Genomic DNA, 19,958 nt, shown 5'->3' with positions numbered 1-19,958 from the left:
CACTCCTCGGAGGACCCTGCGTGGCCAGACGGCGCTGGTGACTCGTCCACACTGCTCGCTTCGGATACTCCAGGAGTCTCCCGTTGCGGCCGCTCCCTGCCTTAGAGGCCAGCCTTGGACACTTGCTGCCCCTTTCCAGCCCGGATTCTGGGATCCTTCTCTCTGAGCCAACATCTGGGTCCTGCCTTCGACACCACCCCCAGGCTTCCTACCTTGCGTGCCTGGAGTCTGCCCCAGGGGCCCTTGTCCTGGGCCATGGCCCAGAAGGGGGTCCTGAGGCCTGGGCAGCTGGGGGCTGTGGCCATTCTGCTCTATCTTGGATTACTCCGGTCGGGGACAGGTAAGTGAGGACGTGGGGGCAGGGTGGGGACAATGCACTGGAGGGAGCCAGCGTGATCATTTTCTGGGGTGTGCCCTTGTCTGGGGCCCAAGAAAACCCCCGGCCTCCCTAGCTCTTGGCCTCCCTTTCCCACCTTGGCTCTGCCAGGGAAGGGGCCAGCCCTCTGGAGCAGTGGTGAGTACTAAGGGGTCAGGGAACCTGAGTCTTCCCTACTCACCCCTCCTCTTTCTCTTTCTTTCTAGGAGCGGAAGGGGCAGAAGGTGAGACTTTCCTCGGAGAGGGAGGAGGGGAGGGGGAGGTGACTTGGATCGGATTCCCCTGGGGTTTAACCAGTGCCTGGCCTTCAGCTGGGCTGCGTTCCAACTAGATTCTCTTAGGGCTCCCAGAGTGGGGGGTTTTAGCCCTCACCTTATGGGCAGAGAAGCAGGGACTTGCCCGGGGCACACTGCCAGTGAAGGTGCAGCTGGGATTCAGATCCACGTCTGACTCCCAAAGTGGGGCAATCGAGGTGGTTTTTTTGGTTTGGTTTTGTCTTTTGAAACAGGGTCTGGGTCTGTCGTCACCCAGGCTGGAGTGCAGTGGCCCGATCGCAGCTCACTGCAGCCTCAGTGATCCAGCCTCCCGGGCTCACGTGATCCTCCCTAGTGGCTGGGACTACAGGTGCATGCCATCACACCCAGCTAGTTGTGTTTTGTTTTTGTTTTTGTTTTTGTTTTTGTTTGGTAGAGATGTGGGTCTCACTATGTTGGCCGGGCAGGTCTTGAACTCCTGGGCTCAAGCGATCCTCCTGCCTTGGCCTCTCAAAGTGCTGGGATTACAGGTGTGAGCCACCGTTCCCGTCCTGGAGGTGGTTTTGAGGGAACCAAACCAAGGGTCTCCTTTCTTGGAAGGCACCCAACCCGGCTCTGAGTCAGACCGGCTTTCAATCCTGGCTTCCCCATGCACTGGCTGTGTGTCATTGGCCAAGTCCCCCCACTTTTCTAAGCCTTAGACTCCTCACCTCTAAAATGAAGCTGGTCATGTCCGTCTCCCGGGGCTGTGGAGAGGATGCAGGGAGATGAGGAAGCGAAAGCCCCTCCAGGGCCTGGCACAGCCGCTAGGCTCTCTAAATAGTGGCTATTGTCATGATGATAAGGGAGAGAAAGATCTGGTCTGCAATTTTCTCTGCTCCTAGATGACTTTGTGAAGAGCAGTTGGGCTCCACTCCAAAGTGGCCTCAATGGGGGTGGAGCTGGGGCTGTCCTGGAAACTAGACATTCACATCACAGGAGCCCAGTTCTGCTGTTGGTTTGTTGAATATATGTCCACGACGCCACAGGCACTGCAGACATGAGAGTCTGCCCCTAGGGAATGCCCAGATTGGTGTGGTGGAAACAGACACAGTTGTGGACTCCGGAACAATTGTGAGACTGGGCAGCATCGGGGAGCATGGTGGAGGTTGAGGGGTGCTGGGCTCGGAGGCAATGCCCAACTCAGCCAGCAGAAGCCCGCCTGTCTACGGAGGGGCTGCTGTTCCAATCAAGCATCCACAGGCAAAGGGAAGTTTGCCAGACAGTAAGGATGGGGAAGGGCATACCAGGTAGAGTGACCTGGATCAGCCAAGGTCCCGGGTAAACAAGTGTGTGGCCTGATGTACACGACTGAAGGGTCCAGAGGGGACGGCTGGGTCTGATGGCGGTGCCATGGTCTGTCTGGAATGTATCTTAAGGGCCGCGTGGAGCCAAGGAAGGGTTTAAGCAGGGCTGTGGCCTGGTCAGATTGGGGGTTTATGAAAATCTTCAGACTTGTAAGGGGCGGGATGGATGGAAGGCTTGCAAGGAGAGAAGCTGCCATGAGACCTGAATTAGGTAATGGGTAGTGGACAGAAGGGGCACAACTGCCCATGCCTGGGAGGGGACAAAGGGGTGTTGACTCCTGTGAACCCACTTCCCAAGCTCTATATCAGAGCTCCTGGGCTGCATAGGAGTGGCCAGGCTAACAACCTGACCCCTTCCCTTCCTCCCTGGGCAGCTCCCTGCGGTGTGGCCCCCCAAGCACGCATCACAGGTGGCAGCAATGCAGTCGCTGGTCAGTGGCCCTGGCAGGTCAGCATCACCTATGAAGGCGTCCATGTGTGTGGTGGCTCTCTCGTGTCTGAGCAGTGGGTGCTGTCAGCTGCTCACTGCTTCCCCAGGTACCAAATGGTGAAAGTCAAAAGTGGGCTGGAGGTCAAAGTTCATGGGTCAATCCAGGTCAGAGGTTGGGGTTCTTGGGTTGGGTCTGAGAGTGTCAGTTCTAAGTCTGGAAGGACCACTTAGGAGTGAAGGTGAGGGGTCAGAGGTTACATGATAAAACTAAGGTGCAATTTGAGACCTAAAAGGGGCTGATCGGAATCAGGGGTTGGCAGCGGGGGTTGGGGAACAAGGAGAGGTCTCCTGGGTCTCAGCCTTTGCCCCCTGCCTGCAGCGAGCACCACAAGGAAGCCTATGAGGTCAAGCTGGGGGCCCACGAGCTAGACTCCTACTCCGAGGACGCCAAGTTCAGCACCTTGAAGGACATCATCCCCCACCCCAGCTACCTCCAGGAGGGCTCCCAGGGCGACATTGCACTCCTCCAACTCAGCAGACCCGTCACCTTCTCCCGCTACATCCGGCCCATCTGCCTCCCTGCAGCCAACGCCTCCTTCCCCAACGGCCTCCACTGCACCGTCACTGGCTGGGGCCATGTGGCCCCCTCAGGTGAGGTGGGACACTGGGTGCCTAGAGGTGTGGAGGGGCACCTGACTTGGGGAGGGGCCCAGGGTAAGCCTCTTTTACCCCCACAGTGAGCCTCCTGACGCCCAAGCCACTGCAGCAACTCGAGGTGCCTCTGATCAGTCGTGAGACGTGTAACTGCCTGTACAACATCGACGCCAAGCCTGAGGAGCCGCACTTTGTCCAGGAGGACATGGTGTGTGCTGGCTACGTGGAGGGGGGCAAGGACGCCTGCCAGGTAAGCACAGGCCTGGGGGCAGATGACCAGTGCAACTTCGGAAAGGAGGCCTGGCCCGGTCCTGATGGCTGCTGTGTGGCTTCTCTCCTCAGGGTGACTCTGGGGGCCCACTCTCCTGCCCTGTGGAGGGTCTCTGGTACCTGACGGGCATTGTGAGCTGGGGAGATGCCTGTGGGGCCCGCAACAGGCCTGGTGTGTACACTCTGGCCTCCAGCTATGCCTCCTGGATCCAAAGCAAGGTGACAGAACTCCAGCCTCGTGTGGTGCCCCAAACCCAGGAGTCCCAGCCCGACAGCAACCTCTGTGGCAGCCACCTGGCCTTCAGCTCTGCCCCAGCCCAGGGCTTGCTGAGGCCCATCCTTTTCCTGCCTCTGGGCCTGGCTCTGGGCCTCCTCTCCCCATGGCTCAGCGAGCACTGAGCTGGCCCTACTTCCAGGATGGATGCATCACACTCAAGGACAGGAGCCTGGTCCTTCCCTGATGGCCTTTGGACCCAGGGCCTGACTTGAGCCACTCCTTCCTTCAGGACTCTGCGGGAGGCTGGGGCCCCATCTTGATCTTTGAGCCCATTCTTCTGGGTGTGCTTTTTGGGACCATCACTGAGAGTCAGGAGTTTTACTGCCTGTAGCAATGGCCAGAGCCTCTGGCCCCTCACCCACCATGGACCAGCCCATTGGCCGAGCTCCTGGGGAGCTCCTGGGACCCTTGGCTATGAAAATGAGCCCTGGCTCCCACCTGTTTCTGGAAGACTGCTCCCGGCCCGCCTGCCCAGACTGATGAGCACATCTCTCTGCCCTCTCCCTGTGTTCTGGGCTGGGGCCACCTTTGTGCAGCTTCGAGGACAGGAAAGGCCCCAATCTTGCCCACTGGCCGCTGAGCGCCCCCGAGCCCTGACTCCTGGACTCCGGAGGACTGAGCCCCCACCGGAACGGGCTGGCGCTTGGATCTGGGGTGGGAGTAACAGGGCAGAAATGATTAAAATGTTTGAGCACAACTTGCCGTGCATGTGTGAAGTGAAATGAAGAACATCCACTCTTGGCCTCCCCTTCCCCTCCAAAGTCCAGGGCCACCAGCAGAACTGACTTTATTAAAAAAATGACAAAACAGGTCTATACATATTTACAGGCTGACAGCCAGGAGGCTCAGGTCCGACAGCAGGGGCCAGGCTGCTCACTTCTTGGAGAGCTTGACTTGCTTGTGCTTGGGGGGTGCCCACTTGAGGCAGACGGAGTCCACTGTGGGGAGAAGGGGCGGGAGGCAGGGCTGGGCCTGGGCCAGGCCAGCTCACACCTGGCTGCCCTGCTCTGGGCTCAGGCCAGTTTCACCTCCTCCAGGTGAGAACAAAAGGGCAGGCTGTGCTGGGGAGGGGCAGGGAAGCCCAGGAATGAGAGGCCTGCCCCGGGCTCCATCCTGGGAGCTGGTCTGACTGGTTTGGGATCATGTGACAGCAATAAGGAGGCCTTGACTCCTACCAGTCCATATACTGACACTCCCCCACCGCCCCCGACACACAGCAGCCCCCCACCCACCTGTGATGGGTGGTTTCTTATACTGGGCACTTTTGAGGTGCTCCTCCACCAGCTTGGGTGTGACACAGATCACGTGCTGGCCCTTCCAGTACTTGACCATATTGAGGGACTGCAGGGTACTGATGATGTCATTTTGGGTGATACTGGTCATCTGGCTGCAAAAAGGGATGAGAGCAAATGCCAGACCTGGTGCCCTTGTGGGATCTGGCCAGGATGGTGATGGTATGAGGAAGCAGGATCGTGGCCCATCTCAGGGCAAGTCCTGCCCCCAGGGCCCGGGAGGCCCCCTCACCTGAGGTCCTTGATGGACAGTGTGCCCCGGAAGTCCCGCAGGATCTCCAGCAGCACCCAGGACCAGTAGCTGCGGTAGCTGAGCTTGCCCAGGTCAGACAGCGGCTTCTCCGGGGAGCCGACCGTGCTCTCCAGTTTGGAGAGCTCATAACCTGGCAGCAGTAGAAAGAGGAACTTAGGATCCAGCCTGCCCTGGCACCCCTGCCCCACAGGTCTCCCCCTCCCAGACAGGCCAGGAACCACTCACTGAAAGCGATGAGGAACTTCCCGTAGCCACGGCGTTGGTAGGGGGGCAAGGTCAGGATGCAGGCCACATTGTTTCCATCCGGGGACTCCTTCTCCTGCAGGAGGCGGGTGCTCAGGGCCGCTGGGGAGGCTCTGCCCCACTCTCTGTTCATGCCCACCTTCGCCCTCCCCACCCTTCCCACCCCGAGTGTCCAGACCCAGCACCTTGGAGAAGTAGCCAACAATGTGGGCCCCCTGCCGGTCCACCTCAGTCAGGATGTAAAAGACGAACGGCTCCACGTCAAAGTACAGTGTCTTATGGTCCAGGAAAAGCTTGGCCAGCAGACACAGGTTCTGACAGTAAATCTAGGGTTGAGGAGGGGGAGACAGGCTCAGGGGCAGGCACAGGCCCCACCCAGCTGGTTCCAGCAGCCGGCACCAGCCCACGCGAAGTGGGCGCCTCGCCAGGCCAGAAGGATTTCACACTGGAAGGAGTCTTCGGTCAGCCTCTGACGAACAGGGAACTGGAAATGAGAGAGCAACAGCACTTTGGAGGTACCAGTGGAGCTGGACGAAGCCCGGCCACCCCTTCTGAGTGCCAAATACGAGCTGGGTGCCTTCCATGCAGGATCTGCTTCAGTCTTCACAGACATTAACTCTGTTTCAGCTAGTGAAACTGAGGCTCCGAGGCAGGAATTTAGACCGTCCTGTTCATGGCTGTGTCCCCAGCGCCTAGCACGAGGCTAAGTATGAAGCTGGGTGCCTGGTAAACGTCTGCTGAATGGAGGAACCTCGAGCCCTGTCTGTCCACTTGGCCGCACTCCAGGAGGGGGACAATGGGACCGAGTTTGGCTTCACGGCACACACTAAGGGGCTCCCTGGTTTATGACACCACAGCCACTCTCTCATCCAACCCGGCAGCTGTGCGAGCCCAGCACTGCCAGGCCCATCTCACTCAGGAGGAAGCTGAAGCTCCCACAGTGGAAGTGCTTGCCCAGGGCCTCAAAGCTGGCAGAGCGCAGTTGGAAAGCACCCCCACATCTCCAGCGGGGGCCCTTCTGCTATTCCACACAGCCATGCTCAGGAAGGCAGAGCAGGGGCAAGGGCTGGGCTCAGCCTGCGTATTCTCCGAGTCCAAGACTAATCAAGCCCCAAGAGGTCACCGATAATAACAAGGCCCGTGTTTATTAAGCACATACTAGTGCCAAGCACTGCACTGAACACTTGACATTTGCTGTCTCATTTATTCCACTAACAACACAACTAGGTAAATATTAAATATTATGACTCCCGTCTTATGGACAAGGAAACAGGAACAAACCATGTTAAGTAACTTGTCTGTGGTCAGTGAGGAAGTGACAGGGCAACATGAGCCACCCTGAAGCCTGCCCTCTCCGTCCTATGCTGTACGGCCCATCTGCGGGAAACCAGTACACTTGGCCAGACCCTCCCAGACTGATAAGGCAAACGCCAAGTTCTCTACAACAGCAAGGCAGGTCCCAAAGGCCCCAACCTGCCCCGCTGAAGTCATTCAGGGCCAGGAACAAGGAACTCAAACCTTGAAAGCCACAGAGCTCTCTCAGCAGGAAATTTCACACAAAGCAGTCCCCTCCCAGGCAAAAACAAACACCTTTCTTTCCAACGGAAGGAGAAAGCACTTCTAAAAGCAGCCTCAGGCAAGAAAATCTCCTCTGGGTTCCAGAACAACCCAAGTTTGAACCTAATCCCACCAGCAGAAGAGTCTTGGGGCCACCACAAGGCCCTGTGTTTCCTATGCACCAACTACAGGCCTAGTGCCAGGCTAGGAGGCCCTCAGAGGCCTTCTGTTTTTTTTTGAAACAGATTCTCAATCTGACGCCCAGGCTGGAGTACAGTGGCACAATCTCAGCTCACTGCAACCTCTGCCTCCCAGGTTCAAGCAATTCTTGTGCCTCAGCCTCCCGAGTAGCTGGGATTACAGGTGCACACCACCACGCTGGCTAATTTTTTGTATTTTTAGTCGAGAAGGAGTTTCGTCATGTTACCCAGGCTGCTCTCAAACTCCTGAGCTCAGGCAATCTGCCCACCTCAGCCTCCAAAAGTGCTAGGATTACAGGTGTGAGCTGCAGTGCCTGGCCCCTCAGAGGCATTCTGCCCATAGAGGCTCAGCTAAGGCTGCCCCCTCCCCTTTGGTGGTGATGAGGATCATCTGGGAGGTGCCCAGGGCCTCCCCGGCCTCACCCGGCCCCTGGCCACCCACTCACCTTATGGTCTTTGCCATCAACTTCGTACACGGAGATGTTGCTCTTGCGGTAGATCTCTTTCCCGGGGGGCTGCCGCCACTGGCACTGACCCTGGTGGGGGACAAGAGAACAGGTTCGCTGCCCATATGTTCTCTGCTAGGAGGCACCCAACCCACCACTGAGTGCTTTGGAGCAAGTCTCTGCCTCTCTGTTTCCCCCCTCAACACTTCACCTACATCGAGTAATCCTCCCAGCAGCCTTAGGAAAGTGATCCTGCTTTTACAGACCAAGGCCCAGGCACAGAGATCCAAACATCACACAGCACGGTGGGGTTTTGAGTCTCTGTGGGCCTGGCTCTGGAGGGACCCGTCCATGACAATGGCTTCCCTAAACCACACCTATTCGCTTCAGATTCCACACTTCGGGAAGCAGCCCACTGTGTCAGTGATGAGAGCGCTCCTTCCTGACAGCCCCCAATTTCATCCACACTTAAGGTCACACTGCCAGGGGCTATGTGTGCTTCCTGGGATGGAGCTGGCCTTGGCAAAAGACCTGAAGAGGGTGAGTTACTATCCCCATTCCAGAGAAGAGGAGCTGAGGTCTGAAGTTGGCAAGGTCACCCTGCCAGCAACAGCAAAGCCAGGCCTGGAATCCAGGCCTCCTGACCCCCAGCAGCTCTTCCCTGTACTCGCTCCTTTGGGCCTGTCTCCTCCCTGGAGCTGCCGGCGCAGCCGCCCTCAGTCTCCATGCCTGCCTCTGCCTCTCACCAGGCCCCTGCCCAGCTTGGCCCGGCCGGCCCAGCCTCACCAAGTGGAAGCGGTAGCTCTTCTCATATTTCATGTACTTGAGGCAGTACTCGCAGAGCCAGAGCTTGGGCTGTTTCCCATAGTCTTCGGGGAATGGTGAGAAATACCAGGCATCAATTTCGTAGTTCCCGATGTGGATCTTGTCCACATACTTCACCTTGGTGATCTGCAGGCAGGGTGGGAGTGAGGCATAGTGCACGGCTCAGCAGGGGCTCCTCGGCAAGGGGAGACGGGGGACCTGCAGGCAGCTTCCCAGACCCACTTACCGCCTCATGCTCCTTCTCCAAGGCTGCTGTGGTGGGGTCCATCTCTGCATAAGTCTGGGCCAGGAAAGAAAAGTGGGCAGAGGTGAACAGAAGTGGTGACCAGGCTGTCCCTCCCGTCAGGACCCACAAGGCTTCCCTGCTGTCTACCAGACCTCATTCCTGGATGGCAATAATAACCACACCAATAGCTAACCTATCTGACTTGGTTCTGAAGCTGGCTGGTCCAGACTCCTCTCACACCCACCCGCCCCACCCCCGATATCCCAGACATCCCTGATGTCCAAGTTTGGACCTTTTGCCAGATGAACAGGGTTAGGATCAGGATGGGGCTTCAGCTGCACGATGGGGGGCAATCCAGCTCTGCCAAAGTTGTGAGACTCAAATGAAATAACAGATTTGCCTTCCAGGCCCACCATAAGAACTGTTACTACCTCCCCGATGTGCCTGGACCCCTTTCCTGAGCACCAGACCCTGCCTGCCCATGGGACTGCCCCAGAGGTCCCTCCCACAGGGACAGCAGACTCAAGATGTGCAGAAAGGACCTCAACACTCCTCCCTGCAAACCTGCGCCTCCTCCTGGGTTGCTCATTTCACTGGGAACATCATCCTTGGTCCCAATGTCCAAGACCCATAACTAGGCTTGCCTCAGACTACTCTCTCTCCCTCAGCCTGGCCAAGTCCTAATACAGTGGATGTCGAGTCTACTTCTGACATCTCTGGAATTGGGCCCGCTCTGGAATTCTCCTCTCTGTCCTGCTCCAGGTAGTCATGGCCCCATCTCAGGTCTGGACAATTTACTAGGCCTCCTCAGATTCCTTGCCTCCAGCCCCAGCCTCCTCATTGCTATCAGCAGCCCCATTTTTGCGGCCTTCATGCTTCTGCACAAACAGCTCCTTCTACCTGGAGAATGCCCTTCCTTCTCTCACTGCCAGCAGAAAACACTTTCTCAGCCTGGCACGGAGCATGAGTCAGGTGAGTCCATGATGCTTTGTGATCTCTCCTGTGTCACTGTTGTTATTGTGCTCTTTCCCATCCTTCAAGGCTTGAGATTCTTACCACCCCCTCCAGGAGGCCTGACTGGATTCTTCCCATCCAGAAAACATTCCCTCCTTCCCAAGTTCAGTGAGAAGTGGTCAACAGGGCAACACTGTCCAAGTATGCCCACCTGGGTTCCTCTATTTTTCAAGTCCTTAGAAAGCAGAGACTAAGAGTCACACCACACTCACAACACATCCTGCTCCTAGGCCAGACCCTGTGGGAGGAACCCAGTACAGCCTGACAATGGAAGGGGGACCCAAGACGGCCCATGACCTACACCAGGGCAGACGAGGCCCTGCCCTGTAGCTGAGAAGGGAGGAAGGAGCCAGTGCTTTACCCAGAACCCCCTCCACAAAGCACTGTGCTTATATGCTTATATGGCCTCATTTAATCCTTTCAGTAACCCTTACATAGAGTGTTATTTCTTTCTTTTTTTTTTTTTGAGACGGAGTCTCACTCTGTTGCTCAGGCTGGAGTACAGTGGCACCATCTCGGCTCACTGCAACCTCCGCCTCCCAGGTTCAAGCAATTCTCCTGCCTCAGCCTCCCAAGTAGCTGGGACTACAGGCACGTGCCGCCACATCCAGGTAATTTTTGTATGTTTAGTAGCGATGGAGTTTCGCCATGTTGGCCAGGCTGTTCTCAAACTCCTGACCTCAGGTGATCAACCAGCCTCGCACTCCCAAAGTGCTGAGATTACAGGCGTGAGCCACTGCACCCAGCTGCGTTATTTCAATTTTACAGAGTAGTAAACAGGCAGGGCAAGGTGAGGTCCCTTACCCTCGGGGACTAGTGAGCTGCCATTTATTCCAAGTGGCAAGCACGGCACAGACATTTTTTTTTTTTTCTTCTGAGATAGACTCTCACTCTGTCGCCCAGGCTGGAGTGCAGTGGGGAGATCTCAGCTCACCACAACCTCTGCCTCCTGGGCTTAAGTGATTCTCCTACGTCAGCCTCCCAAGTGGCTGAGACTACATGTGCCTGCTACCATTCCCAGCTAATTTATTTTGTTTTTTGAGATGAAATTTCGCTCTTGTTGCCCAGGCTGGAGTGCAATGGTGCAATCTTGGCTCACTACAACCTCCACCTCCTGAGTTCAAGCGATCTTCCCATCTCAGTGTCCCAAGCAGCTGGGATTACAGGTGCCCACCAGCAAGCCCGGTTAATTTTTTGTATTTTTAGTAGAGATGGGGTTTCACCATGTTGGCCAAGCTGGTCTTGAACTCCTGACCTTCAGATGATCCACCCACCTTGGCTTCTCAAAGTGCTGGGATTACAGGCGTGAGCCATAGCCTTTTTTCTTTTCTTTTTTTTTGAGATGGAGCCTCGCCCTGTCACCCAGGCTGGAGTGCAATGGCAAAATCTCCCGTCACTGCAACCTCGCCTCCTGGGTTCAAGCGATTCTCCTGCCCCAGCCTCCCAAGTAGCTGGGATTACAGGTGTGCGCCATCACACCCAGCTAATTTTTTGTATCTTTAGTAAAGACGGGGTTTCACCATGTTGGCCATGCTGGCCTCCAGCTCCTGACCTCGTGGTCTGCCTGCGCCTGGCCTCTTTTTGTATTTTTAGTAGAGACGGGCTTTCACCATATTGGCCAGGCTGATCTCGAACTCTTGACCTCAAATGATCCAATCATCTCAGCTTCCCAGAGTGCTGGGATTACAGGCATGAGCCACTGCACCCAGCCGACATTATTTCATTTTGTCCTCACAATGAGCCTTTGAAATAAGAGTGCTCATTGTCCCTGTTGTATGAGAGAAAACTGAGGCACAAAGAGGTGAGGTCACTTGCCCAAGGTCACAGAACTGGTACTCAGCAGAGTTGGGCATGGGCCCCTGGTCTGTCCAATTCTGAACCTAACCACTGTAAAGATGAGGAAGAAAGATTTTCCTCCTCACACATCTCTTTAAAACACATTTCCCAATTCTCACAAAATACAGTACTCTTCTGCAAATGCAATAAAGAACTACAAAAACACTACTTTTCTTAATTGTTGCAATTTATTTAGAATTAAACATTAATTAGGCTCTGAAGAACCTTGCTGATTGTTAACTGGATGATTGTTTCATTACCTATTCTTTGATTTTATCACCACTGGCCCGTTATCCACCCTGCTGGTTGCCAGCTCAGAGGTATGTCTTTGTTGAGTGCAAAACGGTTGAGGAATTAATCTTAGATCTACACTGTCCAATAAAGTAGCCACTTGTCACATAGGGCTATTTAAAATTATACTCAGCCAAACGTGGTGGCTCACGCCTGTAATCCCAGCACTTTGAGAGGCCGAGGTGGGAGGACCACTTGAGGCCAGGAGTTCCAGACCAGTCTGGCCAATGTGGCGAAACCCCATCTCTACTAAAAATAAAAATAAAAAAATAGCTGGGTGTGGTGGCACACGCCTGTAATCTCAGATACTTGGGAGGCTGAGGCACAAAAATTGCTTAAGCCAGGAAGGCGGAGGTTGCAGTAACCCAAGAGCTCGCCACTGTACTCCAGCCTAGGTGACAGAGTGAGACTCTGTCTCAAAAAATGAAAATTTTGGCTGGGCACGGCGGCTCACACCTGTAATCCCAGCACTTTGGGAGGCCGAGGCAGGCGGATCAGTTGAGGTCAGGAGTTTGAGGCCAAACATAGTGAAACCCTATCTCTACTAAAAATACAAAAATTAGCCAGGCATGATGGTGCGTGCCTGTAGTCCCAGCTACTTGGGAGGCTACGGCAGGAAACTCACTTGAATCTGGGAGGCGGAGGTTGCAGTGAGCTGAGATCGCACCACTGCACTCCAGCCTGGTTGACAGAGTGAGACTCTGTCTCGAAAAAATAAAAATAAAATTTAAAAAAAAATGATAATTAAATTTTTTTTGAGACAGTATTGATCGGACATCCAGGCTGGATGGAGTGCAGTGGCGTGACCTTGGCTGACTGCAACCTCCATCTCCTGGGCTCAAGTGATTCTCCTGCCTCAGTCTCCTAAGTAGCTGGGATTACAGGTGTGAACCACCACGCCCGGCTAATTTTTGTATTTTTAGTAGAGATGGGGTTTTGGCCATGTTGGCCAGGCTGGTCTCAATCCCCTGACCTTAAGTGATCCACCCACCTCCGCCTCCCAAAGTGTTGGGATTACAGGCGTGAGCCACTGCACCCGTAATTTAAAAAAAATTTTTTTTTTTTTTTTGAGACGGAGTCTCACTCTGTCACCCAGGCTGGAGTGAGCCCAGGATCTCGGCTCACTGCAAGTTCCGCCTCCCGGGTTCACGCCATTCTCCTACCTCAGCCTCCCGAATAGCTGGGATTACAGGCGCACGCCACCACTAATTATTTTGTATTTTTCAGTAGAGACGGGGTTTCACCATGTTAGCCGGGATGGTCTCGATCTTCTGACCTGGTGATCCACCCGCCTTGGCCTCCCAAAGTGCTGGGATTACAGGCGTAAGCCACCGCGCCCGGCTAAAATTCTTAATTCTTAGTCACACTAGACACATTTCAAGTGCTCAACAGCTACATGTGGCTAGTGGCTACTGTACTAGATAGTACAGCGATAGAACATTTCCATTACAATAGGAAGTTCGATTGGGCAGTTTAGACCTTGAGGAGTTCTTCCAGTTTAGGGTATTTCAATTTTTTAAATCACACCACAGTAGGAAGTACACTTGGCACTGTAACATGTCTGTATATACACACAAGTATGTGCTAGGATCATCGGGAAGGTAAGGCTGGAACAAGAGGAATCCTGCACACTTTTATTGGGTGTGAAATAAAAGCTTTTCAAAACAATACCTACACTTAATAAAGTGCAACACCCTGATTTTTCTATCTTATCCACTTTCTTTCTTCCATTTAAAGAAATTTAAATGTTGGGCTTGCCCACTAACTCATGTACTCAGAAGGATGAAGCTGCAATAGCTGAAAGTAACAAATGTCTGGGTGTCTGGAGACTTTGACAAATCTTGCTCTGGTTTGCACTCCTGATTTTTATAAATTTAGAAACTGAGACTTGGTTGGGCGCAGTGGCTCACACCTGTAATCCCAGCACTTTGGGAGGCTAAGGCAGGAGGATCGCTTGAGACCAGGAGTTTGAGACTAGTGTGGGCAACATAGCAGATCCCGTCTCTACAAAAAAATAAAAAATTAGCTGGGCACGGTGGCACGTGCCTATGGTCCCAGCTACTCAGGAGGCTGAGGCAGGAGGATTGCTTGAGCCCAGGAGGTTGAGGCTGAAGTGAGCCATGATTGTGCCACTGCACTCAGCCTAGACGATAGAGTAAGACGCTGTCTCAAAAAAAAAAAATAACAATAATATGTACAACTATTATGTATCAATACAAGAAAAAACCAAGGCAGGTACAGGGATGCACTCCTGTAGTCCCAGCTACTTAGGAGGCTGAGGCAGGAAGAACATTTGAGCCCAGGAGTTCAAGTCCAGCCTGAGCAACACACCAAGACTCCCGTCTCTTAAGAAAAAAACCAAAATCATTGCTAAGGCCTCTGGCTCTGAGGTAGCACAATCTAGCTGGTAGATCAAATTCCTGTCTGGGTCCCTAAACTTATCTGTAGCTCTTCTGCATGCTTACTTCACAGGCCTACTGTGAAATGTCAGTGAGGTCATGTATTAAAACACTTAGCTTAGGCCGGGCGCAGTAGCTCACGCCTGTAATCCCAGCACTTTGGGAGGCCGAGGTGGGCGGATCACCTGAGGTCAGGAGTTCGAGACCAGCCTGACCAATATGGCGAAACCTCGTCTCTACTAAAAATACAAAAATTAGCCGGGCGTGGTGGCAGGTACCTGTAGTCCTAGCTACTTGGGAGGCTGAGACAGGAAAATTGCTTGAACCCAGGTGGCGGAGTTTACAGTGAGCCGAGATCATGCCACTGTACTCCAAGCTGGGCGACAGACCAAGACTCCGTCTCAAAAAACAAAAAAAAAAACACACACACACACAAAAACCATTTAGCTGAATACTTCTGCTCACTGGCTAACAAGTGTTTGGCATTATTATTCTAATTCCAGCCCACCGTTTTACTAGCTGTGTGACCTTGGGCATGTTACTTAATCTCTCTCAGCCTGCTTCCTCACCTACCAAAAAAGTAACTATTCCTGTGTGTTGAATTGTTGGAAAGGATTTGAGGAGCTTATACATATACAGGACTTGGCAGGGTGCTTGGCTATAGCAACTGCCAAATAACATTCTCATCTTTCCCACTGAACTTCAAGTCATTTTTTCTACTAAGACACAGCTACTAGGAGACAAAAGAGGCTACCGGTGCAGGAGGCCTGAGTTCTAGTCCCAGCCGTGCCATTTCCTTGCTGTGAGACTGCAGAGAAGCCCTTACCCTCTGTCTGTTTTCTTACCTATGAAAAGTAAGTAAGAGGAAGTAGGTAAAGTCCCTGACACACTACAGGAGCTTAAGAAATGGGATTTGCTATGGTTTTGGCACTGGGGCCCGAGAGACCCAAGGGAACTGGCAGAGGCAGCTGGGCCTCCTGGGCCCGTGGATGGGAAGGGATCCGGACCTTCTGTACATGGTTGATCTCATCATGCTTGCGCTTTTGGTTGCGAGTGATCTTGCGCTCAGGCTGCTCTGCGAGCTCGCTCAGGTACTTCTCTGAGTTCTTCTGTACAGCATCCTTCACTGTCTTGGTCAGCGCCAGCCGGTTCTTGTCTACCCACTCGTCCAGCCGCCGGTTAACTGTAAGGATGGGCCATAAGAGTGCTGCCAGGGCAGCCAACTCCCCGCACCCACGCCCAGATGTGCCAAGCCACTCACAGCCCACGTAGTGTACATAGAATTCCTCTCGGCCCTCCTGGTCGTTCACTCGAGACTGGATCACTTCAGCAGAATCTGTGATGGAAAAAGGCTAGGGTCATCAGGAAGGTAAGGCTGGAACAAAAGGAATCCTGCACACTGAGAAGCAGTTTCCAGAGTTCAGGGCCACACATCAGCTAACCTCACTGGTCCACCTCTGCCATTCTACTCAATCACTGCCACAACTGTGAGGTGGATCAGGTTGGGGCTGTTATTCTCATTTTACGAATGAGAAAATAACTGGCTGGGTGTGTGGCTCACACCTGTAATCCCAGTACTTCTGAAGGCCGAGATGGGCAGATCACTTGAGGCCAGGAGTTTGAGACCAGCCTGGTCAACATGGCAAAACCCCATCTGTACCAAAAAGACGAAAAAAAAAAAGCCAGGCATGGTGGCACACACCTGTAATCCCAACTACTCAGGAGGCTGAGGCAGGAAAATTGCTTGAACCCGGGAGGCAAGGCTGAGGCAGGAGAATTGCTTGAACCTGGGAGGCAGAGGTTGCAGTGAGCCAAGATTGTACCACTGCACTGCGGCCTGGGTGACAAGAGCAAGACTCTGTCTCAAAAAAAAAGAACCCCAAAAAACAGAACAAAACTGAGGCTTACCCAGGGTCACAGATTTGAAAAGTGATAAGAGCTAATACTTAACTGAATTTAAGTCTGACTCTAAATTCAATGCTCATTTTACCACATACCCGCAGTTGTTCATTTGTTCAGGGATCATGAGTGCTGGCTCTGGATTAAGATAACCTACATTAATGTATCATTCCAGGGCTGGGCATCGTGGCTCACGCCTGTAATCCCAACACTTTGGGAGGCCGAGGTGGGTGAATCACGAGGTTAAGAGGTCAAAACCATCCTGGCCAACATGGTGAAACTTCGTCTCTACTAAAAATACAAAAATTAGCTGGGTGTGGTGGCGCACAACTGTAGTCCCAGCTACTCAGGAGGTTGAGGCAGGAGAATCGCTTGAATCCGGGAGGCAGAGATTGCAGTAAGCCAAGATGGCGCCACTGCACTCCAGCCTGGCAACAGAGAGCGATTCCATCTCAAACAAACAAACAAAAAAAAACCAAAAAAAAAATACATAAAATTCCAGCTCCCTACTTCCTAGCTATGTGTAACTGAGCAAGTTATTCCATCTTTCTGAGCCTCAGTCTCTTCATCTGTGAAAAGGGATAACAGCTGGGCACAGTGGCTCATGCCAGTAATCCCAACACTCTGAGAGGGTGAGGTGGGAGGATCACTTGAGCCTAGAAGGACTAGGCTTCAGTGAGCTGTCATCGTGCCACGGCAATCCCACCTGGGTGACAGAGCGAGATCCTGTCTCAAAAAAAAAAAAAAAAAAGACAAAAGGGATAATAGTACCAACCTTAGAAGGTGAATTAATGCCTCCAAAATTTTTAGCAGCGCACCTGACAATTAGCAGAGCATTCAATAAATGAGTAAGGCAACCACTACGTGTCTGGCCCTATGCTGTGTTGTTGCCGGGTACAGAGGACACAGTGATGAATCACAAGAAGTGCTGCCCTCCAGAAGTTCCCAGTATGATGGAGGAAGACAGAGAGAGAAAATTACAACATAATGTTACAAAAACTATGACTGAGGTAGGAAAAAAATGTTGCAGGAACATAGAGAAGGGAACCACTCACTTTGCCTGAAGGGGAATCAAGGATGACATCACAAAGGATATGAAGCTAAGAGGATGAGTAGGAGCTAGGCAGGCAAACAAGGAGAAAGCGAATAAAAAACATTCCAAGCAAAGGGCACAGGTGGTAAAGGGCGTGTGGTCTTCAGAGGACACAGTGTGTTCTGGCCTGGCAATGCCCTTTCCTAGTGTTGGCTAGAAACTGGAGAGGTCACAAAAATGAATGCCACCCTAAGGAGTTTGGGGTTAATTTTGAAAATGAAAGAAGGCAGCAGAACTTTAGGAAAGGGAAGCCTGTTGTTTCTGGAAGGTCTTCTCTCTGCGGATGGCTGCCAGGGACAAATGGAAAAAGAAGACGCAGAGACAAGAGACGGGTGAGGAAGCAGCGTTAGCAAGAAAAAGGAATGAAGCCTAAGACTGGGCAAGGAAGTGGAATGGGAACAATCCTGGTGAAGGCCTGAGCGGTGGGTTTCTAGGCGTCGCTCGGCATAATTCAGGGTCAACAGCCTCCCACAACCCGGCTGGTTTCTCAGCGCCCGGAACGCGGCGCTCTTTCCTCAAGCCCCGCCCCTCCTCCTCTCCACTCCCAGCCCCCGGATCTTGACCTCACTGACAGCCTGTCCTCAGGCCCCGCCCCACCCCCTGCCCCTGAGCTCCGCCCCACCCCCAGCCCTGGGCCCCGCCCTCACGCCAGGTGCTATCCGGTCGCCGGCACAGGTACGTTTCTCCGATCTCCACCGTGACTTCCGGCTCGCCGCGCGCCGGGGTCGGCGGAGAGACGCGGCCCGGGGATGGGGCGGTCCCCTCAGCGGCCGCATTCTCCCCGGGCCCGGGCTCGCCCTCCCCCGCGACCCCTGAAGTCGCCGCTGCAACCGCCGCAGCAGCTCCCTGTGCCGCCATCGCGGGAAGGGAAGTGACGCCAGAATCGGACGCCACGCAGTTCTTTTGGCTCCGGGTCAGCAGTGCGTGGGGCGGGCTCCTCAAGGTTTGAGGGCGGGGTCTGTGATGTAGCAGGAGCCGATTGGCTTCTGTGGCCGTCCCCGCGGCCCCGCGAGTTGGATGTTGAGTGTGCGGCAGTCTTGGAGCTCCTGGTTTTCCGTGCGGGCCTGTGGCTGCAGCCTATGGGTGAGGAGAGGAGACAGACTTACCTCATGCGATGACTCAACTCAACCTTTTATTTATTTATTTATTTATTTTGAGACGGAATCATGCTCTGTCGCCCAGGCTGGAGTGCAGTGGCGCGATCTCGGCTCACTGCAACCTCCGCCTCCGGGTTCAAGCGATTCTTCTGCCTCAGCCTCCCGGGTAGCTGGGACTGCAGGCGCGCGCCACCACGCCCATCTAATTTTTGTATTTTTAGTAGAGACGGGGTTTCACCATGTTGTCCAGGATAGTCTTGATCTCTTGACCTCGTGATCTGCCAGCCTCGACCTCCCAAAATGCTGGGATTATAGGCGTGAGCCACCGTGCCCGGCCAGCTGAACCTTTTTAAAGGCCCTGGTACCTAAGGAAGCCAAGATGTGCCAATTTTCAGCGGGCGCTGCCCCCACTTTAACAGGGCAGAGCCAGAGCGGCCGCCCTGGTGGCCTGGAGCCGCACACTCGCGCTGGCCTAATGTCGCTCCCCGCCCCCCCCCCTTTTTTTTTTTTTTTGAGATGGAGTCTCGCTCTGTCGCCCAGGCTGGAGTGCAGTGACGCGATCTCGGCTCACTGCAGCCTCCGCCTCCCGGGTTCAAGCGATTCTCCTGCCTCAGCCTCCTGAATAGCTGGGATTACAATCGCGCGCCACCACGCCCGGCTATTTTTTGTATTTTTAGTAGAGACAGGGCTTCACCCTGTTGGCCAGGCTGGTCTCGAACTCCTGACCTCAGGTGATCCGCCCGCCTCGGCCTCCCAAAGTGCTAGGGTTACAGGCGTGAGCCACCGTGCCCAGCCAGTGCCCCATTTTTGAAGGTTGAAGAGACTACTTCCCCTATTTGGGATACAGTTGGTGCGGGGAAAGCAGAACGGGTGTGTCCAGGGACAGCCCATAATTCACCCTCACAGGATAAAGTCTAAAGAAAGGACGAGTTGGGCGGGGCGTGGTGGCTCACGCCTGTAATCTCAGCACTTTGAGAGGCCGAGGCGGGCGGAGATCGAGACCATCCTGGCTAACACCGTGAAACTCCGTCTCTACTAAAAATACAAAATTTAGCCGGGCGTGGTGGCACGCGCCTGTAGTCCCAGCTACTCGGGAGGCTGAGGCAGGAGAATCGCTTGAACCCGGGAGGCGGAGGTTGCAGTGAGCTGAGATCCCGCCATTGCACTCCAGCCTGGGGACCAAGAGCCAGACTCCATCTCAAAAAAAATAAAAAGGCCGGGTGCGGTGGTTCACGCCTGTAATCCCAGCACTTTGGGAGGCCTAGGCGGGTGGATCACGAGGTCAGAAGATCGAGACTATTCTGGCTAACACGATGAAACTCCGTCTCTACTAAAAAAAAATACAAAACAATTAGCCGGGCGTGGTGGTGGGCCCCTGTAGTCCCAGCTACTCGGGAGGCTGAGGCAGGAGAATGGTGTCAACCCGGGAGGTGGAGCTTGCAGTGAGCTGAGATCGCGCCACTGCACTGAGGGTTCTATGAGAGTCAGTAAAGGTTAAAGCCATTTATATGTGTATGGTCCAACCATATACAATCAGCCCTCCATATCCGCATGTCCCACCTTTGAAGATTGAACGAAGAGCGGGTTGAAAATACAGTGTTTAGGTGTGGTGGCTCACACCTGTAATCTCGCACTTTAGGAATCCAAGCAGGAGGATCGCTTCAGGCCAGGAGTTCAAGA

General features: G+C 53.9%; 2 protein-coding genes across 5 annotated transcripts; one reads left to right on the top strand and one right to left on the bottom strand.

The window, feature by feature from the left end:
* Window positions 1-4,304, top strand: PRSS8 (serine protease 8). 3 transcript variants are annotated; one of them, XM_004057536.4, is made up of 6 exons: window positions 1-340; window positions 583-600; window positions 2,351-2,513; window positions 2,786-3,057; window positions 3,144-3,310; window positions 3,403-4,304. In XM_004057536.4, the coding sequence occupies exons 1-6, from the start codon at window positions 256-258 to the stop codon at window positions 3,727-3,729; spliced, it is 1,032 nt and encodes a 343-aa protein (XP_004057584.1). In that variant the 5' UTR covers window positions 1-255; the 3' UTR covers window positions 3,730-4,304. The 3 variants fall into 3 exon arrangements, with proteins under 3 accessions (XP_004057584.1, XP_055221950.1, XP_018868282.1); XM_055365975.2 differs by having other exon boundaries at window positions 300-340; window positions 1,659-2,513; XM_019012737.3 differs by lacking the exons at window positions 1-340; window positions 583-600 and having other exon boundaries at window positions 621-2,513.
* Window positions 4,305-4,377: 73 nt separating this feature from the next.
* Window positions 4,378-18,337, bottom strand: KAT8 (lysine acetyltransferase 8). 2 transcript variants are annotated; one of them, XM_031002961.3, is made up of 11 exons: window positions 17,829-18,331; window positions 15,451-15,525; window positions 15,197-15,372; window positions 8,650-8,703; window positions 8,385-8,549; window positions 7,599-7,688; window positions 5,581-5,721; window positions 5,378-5,471; window positions 5,132-5,282; window positions 4,840-4,994; window positions 4,378-4,545 (listed from the first exon to the last, which is right to left on the bottom strand). In XM_031002961.3, the coding sequence occupies exons 1-11, from the start codon at window positions 18,037-18,039 to the stop codon at window positions 4,481-4,483; spliced, it is 1,377 nt and encodes a 458-aa protein (XP_030858821.2). In that variant the 5' UTR covers window positions 18,040-18,331; the 3' UTR covers window positions 4,378-4,480. The 2 variants fall into 2 exon arrangements, with proteins under 2 accessions (XP_030858821.2, XP_030858820.2); XM_031002960.3 differs by lacking the exon at window positions 4,378-4,545 and having other exon boundaries at window positions 4,552-4,994; window positions 17,829-18,337.
* Window positions 18,338-19,958: the final 1,621 nt, after the last annotated feature.

Source organism: Gorilla gorilla, chromosome 18 (genome assembly GCF_029281585.2).
Source record: "Gorilla gorilla gorilla isolate KB3781 chromosome 18, NHGRI_mGorGor1-v2.1_pri, whole genome shotgun sequence".
NCBI classification, from domain to species: domain Eukaryota; kingdom Metazoa; phylum Chordata; class Mammalia; order Primates; family Hominidae; genus Gorilla; species Gorilla gorilla.
This window is presented reverse-complemented; position numbering and strand designations above follow the sequence as displayed.